The 16,735-nt window shown below is 36.7% G+C and overlaps 3 protein-coding genes and 1 long non-coding RNA gene across 4 annotated transcripts; all 4 read right to left on the minus strand.

The window, feature by feature from the left end:
- Nucleotides 1-3,392: 3,392 nt before the first annotated feature.
- On the minus strand, nucleotides 3,393-5,170 carry LOC124957868. The gene is made up of 3 exons (XM_047515324.1): nucleotides 4,684-5,170; nucleotides 4,472-4,574; nucleotides 3,393-4,342 (listed from the first exon to the last, which is right to left on the minus strand). The coding sequence occupies exons 1-3, from the start codon at nucleotides 5,023-5,025 to the stop codon at nucleotides 3,981-3,983; spliced, it is 807 nt and encodes a 268-aa protein (XP_047371280.1). The 5' UTR covers nucleotides 5,026-5,170; the 3' UTR covers nucleotides 3,393-3,980.
- A 3,831-nt stretch (nucleotides 5,171-9,001) lies between these two features.
- LOC124946994 lies at nucleotides 9,002-10,320 on the minus strand. The gene is made up of 3 exons (XM_047488526.1): nucleotides 9,861-10,320; nucleotides 9,675-9,767; nucleotides 9,002-9,600 (listed from the first exon to the last, which is right to left on the minus strand). The coding sequence occupies exons 1-3, from the start codon at nucleotides 10,318-10,320 to the stop codon at nucleotides 9,326-9,328; spliced, it is 828 nt and encodes a 275-aa protein (XP_047344482.1). The 3' UTR covers nucleotides 9,002-9,325.
- A 1,997-nt stretch (nucleotides 10,321-12,317) lies between these two features.
- On the minus strand, nucleotides 12,318-13,763 carry LOC124946453. The gene is made up of 3 exons (XR_007100071.1): nucleotides 13,596-13,763; nucleotides 12,745-12,818; nucleotides 12,318-12,661 (listed from the first exon to the last, which is right to left on the minus strand). It is a non-coding gene; the product is annotated as an uncharacterized LOC124946453 (long non-coding RNA).
- Nucleotides 13,764-14,026: 263 nt separating this feature from the next.
- LOC124957862 lies at nucleotides 14,027-16,389 on the minus strand. The gene is made up of 3 exons (XM_047515315.1): nucleotides 16,114-16,389; nucleotides 15,467-15,980; nucleotides 14,027-15,202 (listed from the first exon to the last, which is right to left on the minus strand). The coding sequence occupies exons 2-3, from the start codon at nucleotides 15,972-15,974 to the stop codon at nucleotides 14,844-14,846; spliced, it is 867 nt and encodes a 288-aa protein (XP_047371271.1). The 5' UTR covers nucleotides 15,975-15,980; nucleotides 16,114-16,389; the 3' UTR covers nucleotides 14,027-14,843.
- Nucleotides 16,390-16,735: the final 346 nt, after the last annotated feature.

A 16,735-nucleotide genomic window follows, 5' to 3' on the forward strand; every position in this document is an offset into this window, starting at 1 on the left:
CTCACGACACCGGTCTCAAGCCCTCTCCTCATTCTCTTTATCCTACTCTCCTTCTTTTTCTTTCGCTTCTTCGTGACTCTGAAATCGTGAACCCTCGCTCCACGAGAGCGAATGTCGCCTTGGGCGATACGATGACCCACCCTACAACTATCTTCCAATTTTACGAATCGAAGGGACATCGGTAAAGTATCGACAAAGAGAAAACTTCTCTCCTTGCTGTCGTCCGAGAAAACCAGTGAACGTCACACGTCACTCACTTTTCTCCCGGAGAATTGCCATTACATAGGTACTCATTAGAGTTGAATAAATTCTTCACTTCCCATGAATTTACCATCCTTACGCACTTCGTGTTAACATCTGGGCTTCGCGAGATATCGAATTGGATTTTTCTTTTAGAAAGTAATCGGTCAAACGGAATCAATTTTCCTCTTGGTTTTCTAAATTTCACATAGGTGTAGGTACATATGTGTAGAAAAAGTATGTAGAGTTATGAGGAAAATATGTAGAAGAAGATATGAGAGAGAAAAGTCCTCTAGAAGGTAGTAAGAGAAAAAAAGAAAAAAGGAAGGCGAGTTCGGTATGGTACCAATTAGGCAACCGGTGAAGGAGCAATTAGGCGTGCCGACATCAATTATGTTGAAACGTAGAATACAAGCTTCGCTCTCGGCGACATCGAGCTCTTACCTTACCTCCTTTGCAATGTCGAAAACTACGGAAGAGGCCGAAGATCGTCGACATTTCGAAAGCCCGTGGCGCGATTAAATTTAAGATGTCCGAGAATCACCTTGCTTTTCTTCACCATAAGGATTATTGAAATGTTCCTCGTGAAACCAGTGATTTCTTCTATTTATTATAACAAACGATCGGCCGTGCCTCATAATTTTATAGAAGTCGTTATCATACCTTCGTAATATTTTATTTGCGAACGAGAATAGGAAATCAAATGACTTTCCCTACGTTTTCGTGAAATGGTTGGCAGATTCGAGAACATACTCGGGAATTCGGTCACGCAAAAAGAAAGCAAATAAAAACCGATCTTTTATCTAAATTAGAGAAGTCGTAGGACAGCGAAACGTGCACATATATACATATATATATATATATATGTATCTAGAAAATCTAATAACCTAGTCAGAGAATGCGAATTACTCGTGGAAATTAATCGTGACGTGAGAACGCATAACGTGATTTAGATAGAAGTAAATATGTTTGTTCCTCCGTTTGTGAACTTTATGACTCTCCTGGTATAATAAGATGGACATTTGCATCGCAAACGCGGAGAAACTCAGTTAAAGAAACTCGAAGAAAGGCACCTTACGTTTATCCGTCTGTGATATTACTTTTCGAAAAGATTTGTTTCCTATTTTCTTATTTTTGTTTCACATATACAAATGATACTAATAAAGTTGGACAATTTAAATAAAGTTTTTCGCGAAACAAAATAATAAACTGCGGCATCCTACGATCCATGAAGATTCGCCGCAAATGAAAGTCTCCTCTTGCTTTCGAAGTAATTCCATGTCTTTTTTCTCGTAGTCCTTCGCGATCCGTCCAACGAGGAGAACGTAACGAGGCGTGACATTCACCTTTTTTCTTTGGCATGCGTTCGTTACTCGCTGAAGATTCCTCTTCTCCTCGATCGATATTCAGTACGACTGTCGACGACGGCCCTTTCCCTCTTCTAAACGTTCTCTGTTTCAAGAAAAACACGCTCCTAACCGTATTTGTCATCATCGAGCTAAACTCTGATTCTGTCGAGTAAATTGCAAGAAACTTGCCTGCCGTAATACAGAACTTTCATTTTTCGTCGAGCAAAAGCTACAAGATAAAATACATCAGATCTAATATAAACAGATCTAATAAAAATTTATCTCTAAAAATTTTCGATCGATTTTTATAGAAATAAATATATTCGAGCTATGAATTTTTCTACAAAAGAGAATTTCCAGAAAGACGATTTATTTGAGCCAATAAATCCACCACCGGCTTCGCATATCTAAAAGGCTAACGACCGTTTCGTATAGTGCTATCCATCGTTGTCCTAGAAAACGCTTACTCAGGCGCATACCTATCGTCGGAGTATAATAGTTTTTGCTATTGCTGGACGTGGACTTTAATGCGTGATGGAAAGAAATAAAGAGAGAAAGAGAGAGAGAGAGAGAGAAAGAGAGAGAAAGAGAGAGAAAAGTAAAGAAAAGGAAAAGAAAAGAAGCGACGAGTTTCGATCCAACAACAACCTCCTTTCCAGCCATTTATTTGTCCTCTAGGCGCGCGTGTGCCGTCGTGGGACATTGCTCTTAAAAAGATTCAGTAGGATGCATACGAAGAGTACAAAACGTCTTTCTAGACCCAATTTAGAACGACAAACGTAAAATACGACCTCTCGACCTCGAGAGGTAGCGCTTCGTTATGTCCGGATGCATGACCACGAGCGTGCACTTTTGCCTTGCTCCCCTTCTCACCAGTTCGCAAATTGTACTTATTGACCACCTGACATGTCATACGGTACGATCCGTTAGCTACGCATTTTGTTTCCTCAAAAGAATCGAGTTATAAAGTTCATCTTCAGCGACGTAACTTCAATAAAACGATATTTTTAACCTACATAAAATTTCATTTTCTTGATTTTTAATTTTCTTTTAATAAATATATTAAAAAAACATTTTATATATGTATCTCGTAAGATTATATGTATATTCGTAAGATTACGTTCGAGGAAATGATCTAACCTCGTCCATGGGGCTATTTCAAGAACATAAAGTTCTTATTGTGAAACTTTATGTCCTTGAAATAATAGGCATCTTTCTGAATAATGTATTCTTTATTTATAATATGGCTGTTTGTACTGGATGACAATTTCACTCGTATAAAAAATATGTTTCGGGCGTTCTCGGAAGAGTGGAAAGTTTGATATGATGCCACGGATGATTTCTCTTTTCGCCGGCTTGTTCGACTTTATGGACACGGAGATTTCAATGCGAAGAGAAGAGACGACGAACGATCGACCTGTATCAGCCATAAATTTCTTAATGTCTCTTATTAATTTATTTCTCTTACATTAATACCTAACTCTCGTTTTCGATTATACTTATTGTGCTACTTTACGCTCGAGTGAAACAAAAGCAAAGTGCAAGAGTAAAATCGACGAGCGATATATTTCATAATATTTGATATATTGCCAAATAGTATGAAGAAATTTATAACATCAGTTATGTTATTAGAAATTAATAACTTAGTACTAACGAATGTACTAAGTACATTCAAAACAAAAGAAAATGACTTTCTTTATTTTCCGATTTCACTTTACAATTAATATCATCATAAAAATGTTATACGTTTACTTATCAAGATAATGAACAAGGTAATAAATAAATGTAGATTTTTCTTTTTTCGTATAATCGTAATTATATTAAAAGGATTACAATGACCATATTATAAAATCGATAGTTATACGGGCTAGTAGGTTAATGGAATCCACGTACATCCATGATGGTAGACTAGATGGTTTTGATCTGCGGTGAGCAGAAAAAAGAAAAGGAGCAAAGAAGATCGATCGGAGGGGGGATAGGAAGGAAATGGAGAGAGAGTTAGTTCTCGCACGGACATTACACGCATTCGAAAGATGCAACGCGCATACTATTCGTGTTATCGTACACAAAAAGAAAATACTTGCTGAACTCGCGTTCCTTTACTCGCAAGACTAGTTTCTGTGTTTTGATTCGTTCGTTCCATTCGTGAACGCTCACGTGGCTAAATAATAAGAACAAGAATATTGATATTATTAATTATTATGTACAAGAAGATGATCTCACTTTCGAACCGACTGAATTTATACAACGGTTGATTCGCACACACATATAAATAAATATAAATAATTCTTTTTTTCGTTACTTGTTCGCGCGACGTGTCGAGAAATAATCAATAATAATAAAAGGATTTGAAATAGGATTTCGACAAATCGACATGAGTGTAATAGGAAACTATCGTCGATGATGATAGCTGGAATAAGCTTGATTCTGAGCATAATGTCCATCATCCCAGGCTCCAGAACCGGAGGTGGCCCATCCACCGGAAGAAACAGGTGCAGACCAACCGATGTTGCTGGTACCACCGCTCCAACCACTATTATAGGGAGTGAAGCTGGAGCCAGATTTAGAGGACCAAAGATATTTCAATCCAATAAAGGCAGAGATTGCAATAGAAATAAGTGATGCAACGATAGCTTTTTTGGCAATCAGCGCGATAAAAAAGTAAGCAACGGTAGCAAGCGCACCGATTTTAGCTTTGGCGGCGATCAAAAGAGGAATCACAGATTTCAGAAGCTTTAACTTCTTGACTCGTCCTGAAAATAAGGAATTAATTATGAGAATACAAAAAAAGAGAACGAATACAAAAAAATTTGTTAAAAATGTTACTTGAAAAAATGATATCTATTTTCAGTTTTAGAAACTAAATCGGCTCGGAACGTTACCTTCGACGATCTCATCGGCTGCCTGATGAATCTCTTGAGGCATGGAGTCGTTAATTGTACGAGCGACTTCGCCAATTTTCTCAACGGCTGGCGCAAAGTTGATCTATCACAAAAATTTATAATTAAATTTCTTTTCCAATGATAGGAATCAATAAAAGGTCCAAACTTCATAGATCTATAAAATCTTTAATCAATGATATAATCAGCATTACCCTTAAACTCCGTCCAGTGAAGTAATTGCTAGCTTCTTCGCCAACAAAACTCTCAAGAACGTTCTGTCTTTCGGCGACATCATTAGCACCATCGATTTCCTGATCATAGATCAAATCTTTACTGGATCTAGCATTTCTGCCATCCGAATTAGCATCCTGATTCCTGATCAGATTGATTCCTGGTACAATCTCTAAACTGTCCTTTCCAAAAAATTCCTTGGCCTTCCTATAGATGCTCTTTTGCACGCATGATATGCTGTCCTGCTGGAGACACTCGTCAAGATTCTGACCTGCCACGAGGACAACAGCAGTCGTTAGGTACACGATTATTATTAAATTCATTTCTGTGTCTCCCCCTTTTTCCTTGCACCAAGTATCACACCGAACAATCAAATCTCGCGCGAACAAACGATCTTCAGGAGATTAGGAGTCGCCCTTTTTCGAAACTTGTACCGGTTGCGTAGTGAAATTTCGTGTGGTCCATCGGACAATCTCTTAAGCTTATATTTGGTGGACCCCTCTACCATCGCCACCACATACGCCCCACCTCTACTTTTTTCTTTTTCCTTCCTATATGCGTGCGTCACGTGCGTTCGTTCGTTCATTCGTAAGCGTTCGCGCGCACATGACCAAACCTCTTCTTACCTTGTCCTTGTCGCGGCCGCTTAAACGGCCCCTTGTATGCGGGTATTCGTTCAAACAACGATAAGTGTGTGGCTAGCATCATCTTGTAGGTGTCTATTGGGCTATTGCGATCTGTGACCTGCCTGTGGCGAGCGATTAGAGGACGAACTAACCGCCTTGTCAAACGAACAATTCTACGAGTCTTTGTCCAAGTTTTTAGAAAATTATGCTACACAAAAGAGTGTTCTAAAATTTGAAATCACCGATATTTGAAATTTTCATGTACTAATGATCAATTTGTTTATTGATTGCAATTTTTTTTACAAACCCTTGCTTTATATTAAATATTTATATTGATTATAGTACATATATCATCGAGATAAAGCTTACGGTAAACGATAGAGAAAAACATAAAAGAAGCGCATACATAAGAAACCTCGTTAGACTTTATCATAACTCGTTAACATAAAACGCCCACATAATTGATATCGATAGCCTTACCAACTCGTTTGCTTTTTCCTTTGAAGAAGAGGAACGAACATGTAGGAGGTAAAAGTCTAAAAATTGGTCATATTCTTCCTTTGGCATTGTGAAACTGCAACAGAATTATGATACGATCGACGAATCCATCGAGTTTGGCGGATGCGAAACTCGAGGACGATCGGCATGAATGAAAGAAAACTAGTAAGGATCAAGTTCAAACATCCCGGATACGACCTTCATCGCGACGAACACCACTTTCTACTCTGACCTGCTGCTCTCAGGGGCCAGCGATAACGTCTCTCTCTCGTTTTCGTTTCGTTCCTTCCGACACACGCGCGAGTTTCAAAGTATCGAATGACAACTTACAGAAAACACACACAATTCGAGTTTCGTGAGACTATAGTACTTCTTAGTAGGCTAGTCACGTTGTCGACTAAACCAGCTTGTAACATAATCTTTGGCTGATTATATACCTATTAGATATTCACTCGTTGTTACATGTTTGTAGAGCTAGCTATATTTTTCAATTTCCTTTCGTTTAAACATTAATTTGTTCGCAAAATAAACAATGTATGTCATCCATTAACTTATACAACTCGCTATATAAAAAGGAATTCAATGAAAAGGAGTTGAATCTCGTACTCGATCTTACGTCAGTAGTCATTCATCTTTTCTCGGTCATTGGGTAACTCTCAGAATTCTCTCGGTCGATCATATGTTCCCCTCGGAAGAGCGAGCCTTAAAAAGTAAAACCAAAGTTTCTCCTTGTGCTTGCACCACTGACCGCTAAGTCATGAACACGCCCAGAGTAGTAAAATTGTTATTTTCATCAAGAAGAATATGACTTTTGATCAATCATATTCTTGACAGGGTTGCGTCAGGGTTGCGTCTTCTTATTTTCTAAAAGTAAATACTAAAATTTATCTCGTGTCTAATCGTATCTTACCTTTTTATGTATGCTAACTCGCTTAAAATTGATTTTTTCATAGATAGATATTGCACAACTTAATATTTATTCTTTGTCATGATATAAATATTACCACCGATAATATAAAATAATTATTTCTGATAAAATTTGACTACTTCGAAGAACTTTTAGATATTCAACGATATTCCATTAGATTCTGAAATGTATTTGAAAACATATCGTGTAGGTTAGTACGAGAAAGCAATCCGTTCAATCTCCTACGATAAGATTATTCCAGTATCACACGAAAAGATCCGTATGATGTGCATTTGAGATATCAAAAGATCTTTAACTCCTACGTTATTTTCCGTTCGAATCGGAGAAAGTTTGTATAGGTGTCATGCCGTCTCTTTCTTTCCTTCTATTTCCGGATTTGTGACTACATTCGGCAAGCTGAAAGAATTCATAAAATTCAAATTTTTTGGATTCTAGAAAGATTGTAGTATTTTTTCTTCAAACTTCCACACCGCGACAAGACGCATGCGCGACCTGAAAAATCAATCGGTAACTAGGCTCCTTCCCCGATTTGAATTTTAAATTTTCCTCTTCCATGGATCGTAATGAGTTAGGAATATAACGGAGTCCTCATCTCCCTGGCGAACGATCTATGTGTCTCTCATCTTTTCTCTTTCTCAACTTCTCACAACTCGACTACTATGGCAGAAAACTGAAATATTAATAGACCATTTCCAAGTCTTGAAGACTTATAACCGATGGCGATTAAAGAAATCTTCTTTCGAAAAAATGATTAGAACTTATTGCGAATCGAAACGCAATAACCTTCTCGAATTGCACTTAAAAACAAAGAATCGATTCTTCGTTAATACTCTACTCGCAATGCTCCGCGAGTGAGCGCGTATATATGTCAAAGGAGTAATAGTCGTCGAATTTCAAATCAAATAGGTATCGAAAGTTAGGAGGAAATATCGACGAAAGTAAATACAAGTAAACAACGAAATCACCTAGTAGCTTGATAGATTAGAAAGTATTTTGTTGATGGGAATAAAAACAGGAGAGAAGCGAAGGAAAAGAAAAGAGTAAAAAAGGAAGAAAAAAAGACAGATAGAAACCGAAGAAAAGACTTTGAGATACGAGATAGAAAGTGGTTTCGACTTCAAAGAAACGATTCGTCAAAAGAACAGTAAATATATACTATGTATAATATTTGAAAAAAGAAGACCAATTAACATTTCGATCGACAAATAGCGAAACTCCGGAGAAGTACCTGCATGGACTTCACATTGCGTCTGGACCGATTTCAAGGTTTGCCGGCACGTTTTATGATATTCGAGACATAAAAAAGGAACCGTCTCGCAAATGTGTGTCAGTAGGTCTACGGCTTCCACTTTCCTAGCGAAGATATTCTCTCTTTCTTTTCGTAAATAAAAGGAAAAGAGAGATAGTATGACGAAGATCGTAAGGAAAGAAGAAAAAGAAGCAAAAAAAATGGATTCCACTGCTTTCGCATAATTAATTTTCTAGTTCGATAAACCTTTCCTCGAGCAAAAAAAAATAATTTCTCACTCACGAATCAAAGATTCGAATGCGCGTGAACATGCAAGAGAGACGAGCAGCATAAATAAATAGTACAGAGTGTTTTATGTTTTGTTTTGTAACGTGGCTTGAAGCTTTCCTAGATTCTAGTGGTGGAAGAGGAAAACTATTGATCCACTTATAAAAGGCACGCTTTGCATCGAAAGCTAGGATGCTAGGCGTATCCGCGAACAGGTGTATATGCATCGCACGCCGTCGGTCAGCGTGGCAGTTCACTGACACACTTTTCTCTTTCTCGGATCCTTGAAGCCGTCCCCCCTTAACTCGATCGCCTCTCTTGTGTCAATTTTATTCCCTTTGCCAGTCCTCCTCATATCATTTCAATGAACGTCTTTGAAAGATACACTTCCGTTCTCTGATTAATTCAAATATTTTCTGTTTGTTAAATATTTTTAGAAGAACGGAAGAACGTTTAAGAATCAATATTATATTTAATGTAAACGATAAATACCCGCGTGCGTAGACGCGTGATCAAAGATTAAAATTAAAGGCAAATACATATCGATTGATTACAGAAGTCTAAATTTATTTAAATAACTTAAATTTAATTGTATACATATATTTGTAAATAAAAAGCTGCGAGACGTGTTGAGCGTAAAATTAATCGTCGATTAATGAAGATCAGAATTACGCTTGTCAACGAGTCGCGTTGTCTTACCGTCGTTTCGAGATAAGTAATAAATAAGAAAGAAGAAAAAAGAAATAAATAAGAAGAAATAAAAGAAAAAAATAAATAAAGATTGATCGTATACTTTGGTTCGTTTGTCGGTATTCGTTCTTGCTCGTTACGAGTCGTTTGTGATCGTTGAAGAAATCTTTAAAGTTCGTCGTCGGTTGTCGTGTAAAGTCAATTTCCAATCATTGGTCCATGTTGTCATTGTTAATGTCTTTGTCACTATGTTCGTAACGTTGCCGTCTATTTAAAGTCGTTTCGTCATTATCCTCGCTCGTACACGTCGAAGCATGTCTTAAGTCTTATAAACGATTCTACTAATTGTGAAATTGGTTGTCGCGTCAGGACCCCTTCAGATCTCCGTAAAGATTTGCGTAGCCTCTGTAAGGCAAGTTGAGAATGTCATCGTTCTCCTCGGACATACTACGTTTCTTGCGATGATGATGACCGACTTCTTGCGCGTAAACAACGTGGTGTCCACCTCCGTCGTCTCCACTACTGGCTAATTTCTTCACAGCGATGATTATGGACAGCATCAGAGCAAGACCGGACACCATTAATGCCTTCATCGTTAAAAGACCAAGTGCACCAAATCCCATGGCAGCCATCATTTTACCTGGCAATGCACCATATAACATAAATTCGATTGTCCATTAAAAATGAATGATTTAATAATCGTAAATATTTTACCCATCATTAGAGCCATTATCATTAATCCACTGCCACCCTTTTTACCACCACCACCTCCTCCTCCGCCTCCACCCAAACCTCCTCCGCCACGTGCTCTTCCACCTGTTGAATGGAAAACAATCATATAGAATATAAAATGTATCTTAATTCTCACTTAATTTTTTAATAACTTGGACCAACCTTCACCGATCATTGAAGCGGTCATAGTCTTCTCAAAAACTGTCTCAAAATTTTGCGGTAATAATTTTGGCAACTTCACCCTTAACTCTCGACCTTCAAGAAATTGTAGCAATGGCGTCATACTACCGAAGTCTTTGAGGAATCTTCCTTTTCGCGAGGAACTTGCGTCCTCCACTTCAACCAGACTAATTCCATCGAAGATCTCTATATCCGGTTCTTTGCTGGAGTTCTCGAGAAGTTGCTGAACGACTTGTCTGACAATCCTGACTCCCTGACACGATACCGAAAGATTTTTTGGTTCTTCTGCCGAGCAATCGGTCGAAAAGTCCTTCCAGGCGTTAGCAAAATCTTTAGATAGGCCACGATCGATAGCTATCACGTTCGACAAACAAAGAAATGTTGCGAGGATAAGAAGGAAACGCTCTACAATAGATGGCGTCCAACGTGCGGAAATTTTCCGCGACATATCCGTCTCCCTTCGTTTTTCTTCTTTCTTCAAATTCGCCAATAATAAAGTCGACCGTTTTTACGTAAGAGGGTAGAAATGGCGAAGTGATACTGTGGAACCTACGGCAGAGATCCGAGTGCTGCAGCAGAACGCTCTGCAAATCCCATTTATATAGATCTACATGCCGCGATGGTGATCATAGAAGGATGAAAAAAAGTAAAAAAGAGAATAAAGAAGTCTCGATGAAACGAACGGACTGGCCATTCTCCTCTCCCTTGCGATGCATTAGCTTACACTCTTTTTCGTACATTATAAATAAGATCCTTATCCTCCTCGTCTAGTGGAATCTTTTATTTGTGAAGTAAGCGTTTTAGAGCGTTACGGCGAGCGTCCGACCGATAAAGAAAAAGAGAGACATATACCTAGACAACGCTTTTGCTAGAAGAACACTTTTTTCTCTTATCTACCTTTCCCTCTCTCTTTTCCTTCCCTCATTCACTTAACTTATGAAAGGGGAACGTAGAAAAGATGCAATATCTATGATGAGATTCTATAGCATTTGTTTCTAGATCATTGTCCGATGAGATATCTTCCTCCTTATGATCCACCCTTCCCTTTTCTGAAACAATCTCTAACCTTCGCGCGATCTTCTTCTTGTTAGTGGAACGGAAAAAGAGAGCGTACTAATTTCGAATCTCGATTGTGACCGTGACGTCTTAGAGAAACGTTAACGATCTTTGATTTTCCAGCCGGATACAAATTCTTATCCCCGGAAAAGGCAAATTTCTCGATGATCTCGATAAAGATCTTTCGGTGAGGAACGATTTTGCATGATTGATCTTACTCGATAGTTAAAAGACGACTGAGAAACCATATGGATAAAGAAATATGGACAGAAATCGTCAAAAGTCTTAGTCGCTTCAGTAGACTTCGTTTCGGCTCGTAAGAAAGAAGGACGCGAGTATAGTAGTTTGATACGCTCGAAATCTTGAGATCACAGGCAGAGGGAAAACTAGAGGAGGAGAAAAAGGAGGATGAGGATGAGGATCGAGGAAAGGTAGGAAGCGAGAGAAACGATGAGTATCTATCTTCTAAAGAAAGAGAGAGAAGACAAATCTAGTTCATCTCCGAGCCTTTCTCTTCTGTTCCACTTCCCTCCATATTCTCGATTCCGACGCTATATACGCATCACGGACCTGTGACAGGTATAACTAGAGCCGGTTCGATACCGGCAACTTCGTTCCTTCGGACGACGCAATCGCATACGGACGTCTTATATTGATCGATGCAATCCTCGTACGATCGTTCTGAGATTTCTTAAATCCAATATTCATCGACGATCTACTTTCTTTTTTCTCTCTGATTCTATTTAACTTCTTTTTTAAAATTCTTTTAACTTTAAAAGAAACAACTTTTTATTTATTTTGAGGATGTTATAGAATAATTTTTTTATTCTCCAGTAGATTGAAAAAAGAAATCTATATAGTTTTTTCGTCATATTTGTGTTAACAATTTTGTTAATAATTGATACCTTAAACAAAATTTATGTATATCCTTGTAAAAAAAAAAACCAATAAGGTTTAGAAAGAATTATATTAACATTTAAGTATTATATTTAATCGAATTTAATCGGCTTCGATATTACGTTGACTTAATAAAAAAAAAACATCTTAAAATGGTAAAACACATTCAATGTTTCTAGAGTTTACAAAAAATATAATTTGTAGATAAGAAATCGAAAGTCGATGTGCTCCTGAAAAGAAAACGAATAAAGAATACTTCCTTTTGGACTTCCTTTTAATTCTCTCTTTTACACGTACATAAACACGAATCTAGCAGGAACCTATCATAAACGAAGTGGTTCCTCATCACGCACGTCTCTTTCGTCCAATTCTTTTCAATCGTGATGGAGAAAGCGATCATATGGAAGTAGGTCAACGTATGAATACAAGATGTTTTTCTTGAACTCTACATTAATTTTTTCTTTGAAATCAAAACATTTAATATCCTGTTCATTCGAAACTTATTCGTTTCACTTTCGATTAGCTTTACTATTGATTTATTGTTATAATATCTTATTTTGTTAATGATATTTTGTGTTTTCACCTTAGAAAATACTTCTTTTTCTATTTCGATTTATTATTTTGTTTATTAATCGTTAAATACAGTTCATTGTGTAATGTTTTATTTATATTATTTTTCGTTCAAACGCATTTGTATTTCCAGGATATTGTCTAATAGCAAATTTTCTCCCTTGGAATTTATCGCTATTAATTTCTTAACAATCAATGTCTTAGAATTGTCAAATTTAAATTCCTATTTCTTTGTTGCGGAAAAATTGGTTAATTCATAGGGATCTCTGAAAAAATAGAGAAACAGATTTATTACAAGAATATTTTTTAAAAGATGTGGATATTCGTATATCAATAAGTGTCAACGTACTCGAATTTCTAATAGAAAAAGCCAATAGTCAGCTTTAACGTACCAATGGATGTCGCTTCAAAATAGCTTTCTACCTGTGAAAAAATAATTCTTCACAGTCATAATAGAGGAAATAAATAGATTTAAATTCGTCAAAATGATGGCAGTAAAAACAGAAATTTTAATCCGACAATAGCCAATGATATGTAATAATATCAGTAACTTATTAAAAAAAAAGTCTCTGTCGGAACAAAAATATGTTTATATTAAAATATAAAATTGAATTTAATATTGATTTCAAAGCACTTAAAAATGAAATAACAGATATTATAGTAATAATACTATTTGAATTATGCGTATTCATCAACTACAACAGTCTATAAATTATTTTCTATAACACGTTTAGTCACGTGTCTAAGATTGAATCGTTACACTGTTTATCACTATACCAGACGCTAAAGTCCCGCTAAGTTTTGCAATGCGGGAAGCATCGTTCAAACTTCGAGCTCAGTTAATTTAAGAAAAACTGTTTTACTGTTACGAGCTTATTTCTTATTTAACTTCAAGCTCGTTTAATTTAAGAGAAATTTTTTGACTGTTAAGAACTTATTTTTCATTTAACATTAATTTTTTAAATTTGTTCCGTTGCACAATTATTCTGTTTTAGTTATCGTCTGCAATTTTTTTTCTTTCGTAGATTTACAGATTTAGATTTACAGGTTTATCTCACAAATTATTAATTAGTATCAAAATGAGATTGTAATCTTTGATTTTTAAATAAATCATTACTATTTCATTGATATTTGATGTCTGTCATACTTATAAGCATTCCAGTAGGATGATTTAGGAGAGAAGAATTCTAAATGACTTACGTTTACTTGGAGAATAGCCGTGCGTATCCATTTTAGATTCTTCCTTTTTTTGGAAACTAGTTTTACAACCGGCACCGGTTAATAGGCCGAACAGAATAAGAATTGATAGGAGATTCCGCATTATCTTCATTCTTTGATATGAACAAAGTTTAAAAAGAGACGTTGTGAAGTTATTTGCCATTCTGATATTTTATCTTCGTATTCTTTGTTACAGAAAAATATAATTTTCCACGTTCATATGGCGTAACAAATAAAGATAAACGCCGGATGTATCAAATAGAAAGATATCTTACCGTGCGATAGTTAATTATAAGAATCGAGAGAGACCAATTACAATTATATAGTTAAAAATTTACAATTTCTATACATTTCCGAGAATAATAATAAAATAAAAGAAAAAAAAGGATCTTATTTTAATTTCGCGTTCTTCTAATTAAACGATAACATTACGAATAAATCATTATATTATAAAAACAATAAATATTTATTTATACAACAAAGAATATTAAACATAACGTTATGATACATTTGCACTGTCAATAATGAAGGAGTGAAATAAATTAATGGTAAAAAAATAAATACTAGCAAGCGATATTCGTTACTTTGGATACTCATAGACACGATTTAACTTTGTCTTCCGTTTCTTGCCTTTTGGTCGGGTATACATCCTTGGTCTTGATAACGTCTATCGTATTCGGTATAACTATCTTATGAATCTCTTTCAATAGATATTCAATATAGAATTCTTGAGATATCAGAAAATAATATAAGAAAGATCTCTAATGTCTTCTTATTGTGATAAGGATGTCACGTGTAATAATAGAAAAAAAAAATAGTAAAACAAATACAACATCTCATGTAAAAAGAGATAAAGTATATATCGAATGTTCGTCATTCTGGCGTCATAATGCGTAGAGAGTCAAAGTCATGATAAAAGGATAAGGTAGCACAGTCATGTCTGTTGGATTTTTAAGAGGTGAAGGCACCCCAAATGATGAAAAAAAGAAAGAAAGAAAGAGAAATGATAAAAGAGTAAATGATCAAAGATGAACGAAAGATAGAAATAAATAGAGATAGAAAGAAGAAGATAAAAAATAGAGAATGAAGAGCCTAGAATAACCAAAGTAAACACCTAAGAATTAATACTAAGATTGTGAAGACAATACGAACGATACGACGGATTTCACAGAGCAACTAATCGATTCTGCATATTTTTCTGACTTCTCGTCTTCTGTCTCATTTTTTTTATTAGATGTGAGCGGAGTAGACCAACTCGTGAGCGTCTCCTTGCCCAGAAATCGGTGACTGCCCATGGAAATTTCTTGCCCATCCACTTGAGTAGCTATCACCGTGTCCATGATCGGAACTGTAGGTATGACTCGAGGAGTGATGTGGATGAGCGACAACTTCGTACGTCACGTGCTTCTGTTGCGAAAAGAGCTTTTTCAGGCCAATAATACTGGCCAAGAGTAAAGCTATCTTCGAAAGCAAAAGAGCTTTACCGACCAACAATGCCAAAGCCTTAAAGGCCAAACCAGCGATCACACCGATCTTCAATACAGCTGCTGCCATTAATGGACCCATGTTGTTATTTTTTTTACCACGACCTGAAAAACGTCGATTGTCTTTTTAAAATCAATTATTACTTTCTTTCCTTCTTTCGTTTGTCGTCTCGATGAAAAGATAATTAAAAAAAAGTCAATGGACCACTTTATTGTTGATCATAAAATCGAACAAAACCACTAATCGATTAATCGTTAAATATCTCCATCGTACTTTTTTTACTTATTACATCATTGACTCGAACTTGATACTTGAGACTATAAGTATAGATTATTCAACGCAGATTAAGTAATCAAAGATATGATTACCGTCTTGAACTGGTGCATTGTCCGCGCGTTCGATAGAAAGGCCAAGATTGAGAGATCCATTTTTGTCCTCAGAAGCAGACACGACGACATTATCTTCTGGAAGGATTCTCCACTTGATGCTTCTGGATTTGACGAAAGCGTAGACTTTGTTAGCCACAAGATTAAGTACTTCCGTTTCGTCGTCCGTACTTCTGCCTGCTTCGTATGTAATAACCTCCTCCGTAGCTTGGCTAGTCTTTCTGATTTCAATGTCATCGGTTAACTCAATGGAAGCTTTTTTCAATAGCTTGTTCATATACGTCACAAGCTTCAACATAACGCAGCTGCTAATATCGTTTTGCGAACACTTATTGTTCAATTTTCGAAGCAGCTCCTCCTCGTATTTCGCTCGATCTGTCATTGTTATAGACTGCTGCTCGATAACGCTGATTTTGTCAAGCTTCTCAATAGGATTGGCAAAACATATACCTAGAGCGTAGATCATCAGTAATGCTAAAACCGCTCTCATCTTGCTCTAAAAAAAAATTGCGAAATAATCGATTGAAATTAATAAATTCCAAAGTATAATCATGATCTCCTAAACGGTATTAATCTATTTAAGGAAAGCGAAGATAGATAAACAAGAAAATATTTTGAGTCGTACGTACCTATTTGTTTTTGAACCGAACGTTATCAGAACCGGACGAACTGAATACTCTAGATAAGTTTCAATCTACGGAGGCGACCCGTTGTATCACGCTCGATGCGTGGAACGAGCGTGGTAAGGCGTCTGAACCCGCGTCTCGCCCCGGCTACTTTATATAGGTAGATCTATGGGCTTAGTAGAGCCAAGTTGTATGCGTACAACACGATATGGCAAACGCCTCCTCGGTGGACCACCTCCTGCAGGAGGTGTGTGAATAACCAGCTCGGGAGGAGGACAGTCACTTAGGTAGGAAGAGGACAAAGAAGAAGTTAGAGGAGGAGAAGTAAAGCAGAAGCAACATTAGAAGAGAAAGAAGGAGGAGCGAGCGATAGCAGTAGTGGCTCGCTTGCTGCATGATAGTGCCAATTATTTCTTGGTATTGGTAAGCAATTCTATAGATGTATGCGTATATCCACGTATTTATATTGGCATCGAGAAGCTGATGGTGGGACGCATCATGCACAACTCTCTCGTGGGATGAATCTCTCGCGGAAGAGAGAATCAAGCCGATGCCAAGGTGAGGACACTTGGAAGAGATTGATCGGCTCAGAATACTCACGCAAACTGGTCCCATTCTTCGCACA

This window comes from Vespa velutina, chromosome 2 (assembly GCF_912470025.1).
Source record: "Vespa velutina chromosome 2, iVesVel2.1, whole genome shotgun sequence".
NCBI lineage: Eukaryota > Metazoa > Arthropoda > Insecta > Hymenoptera > Vespidae > Vespa > Vespa velutina.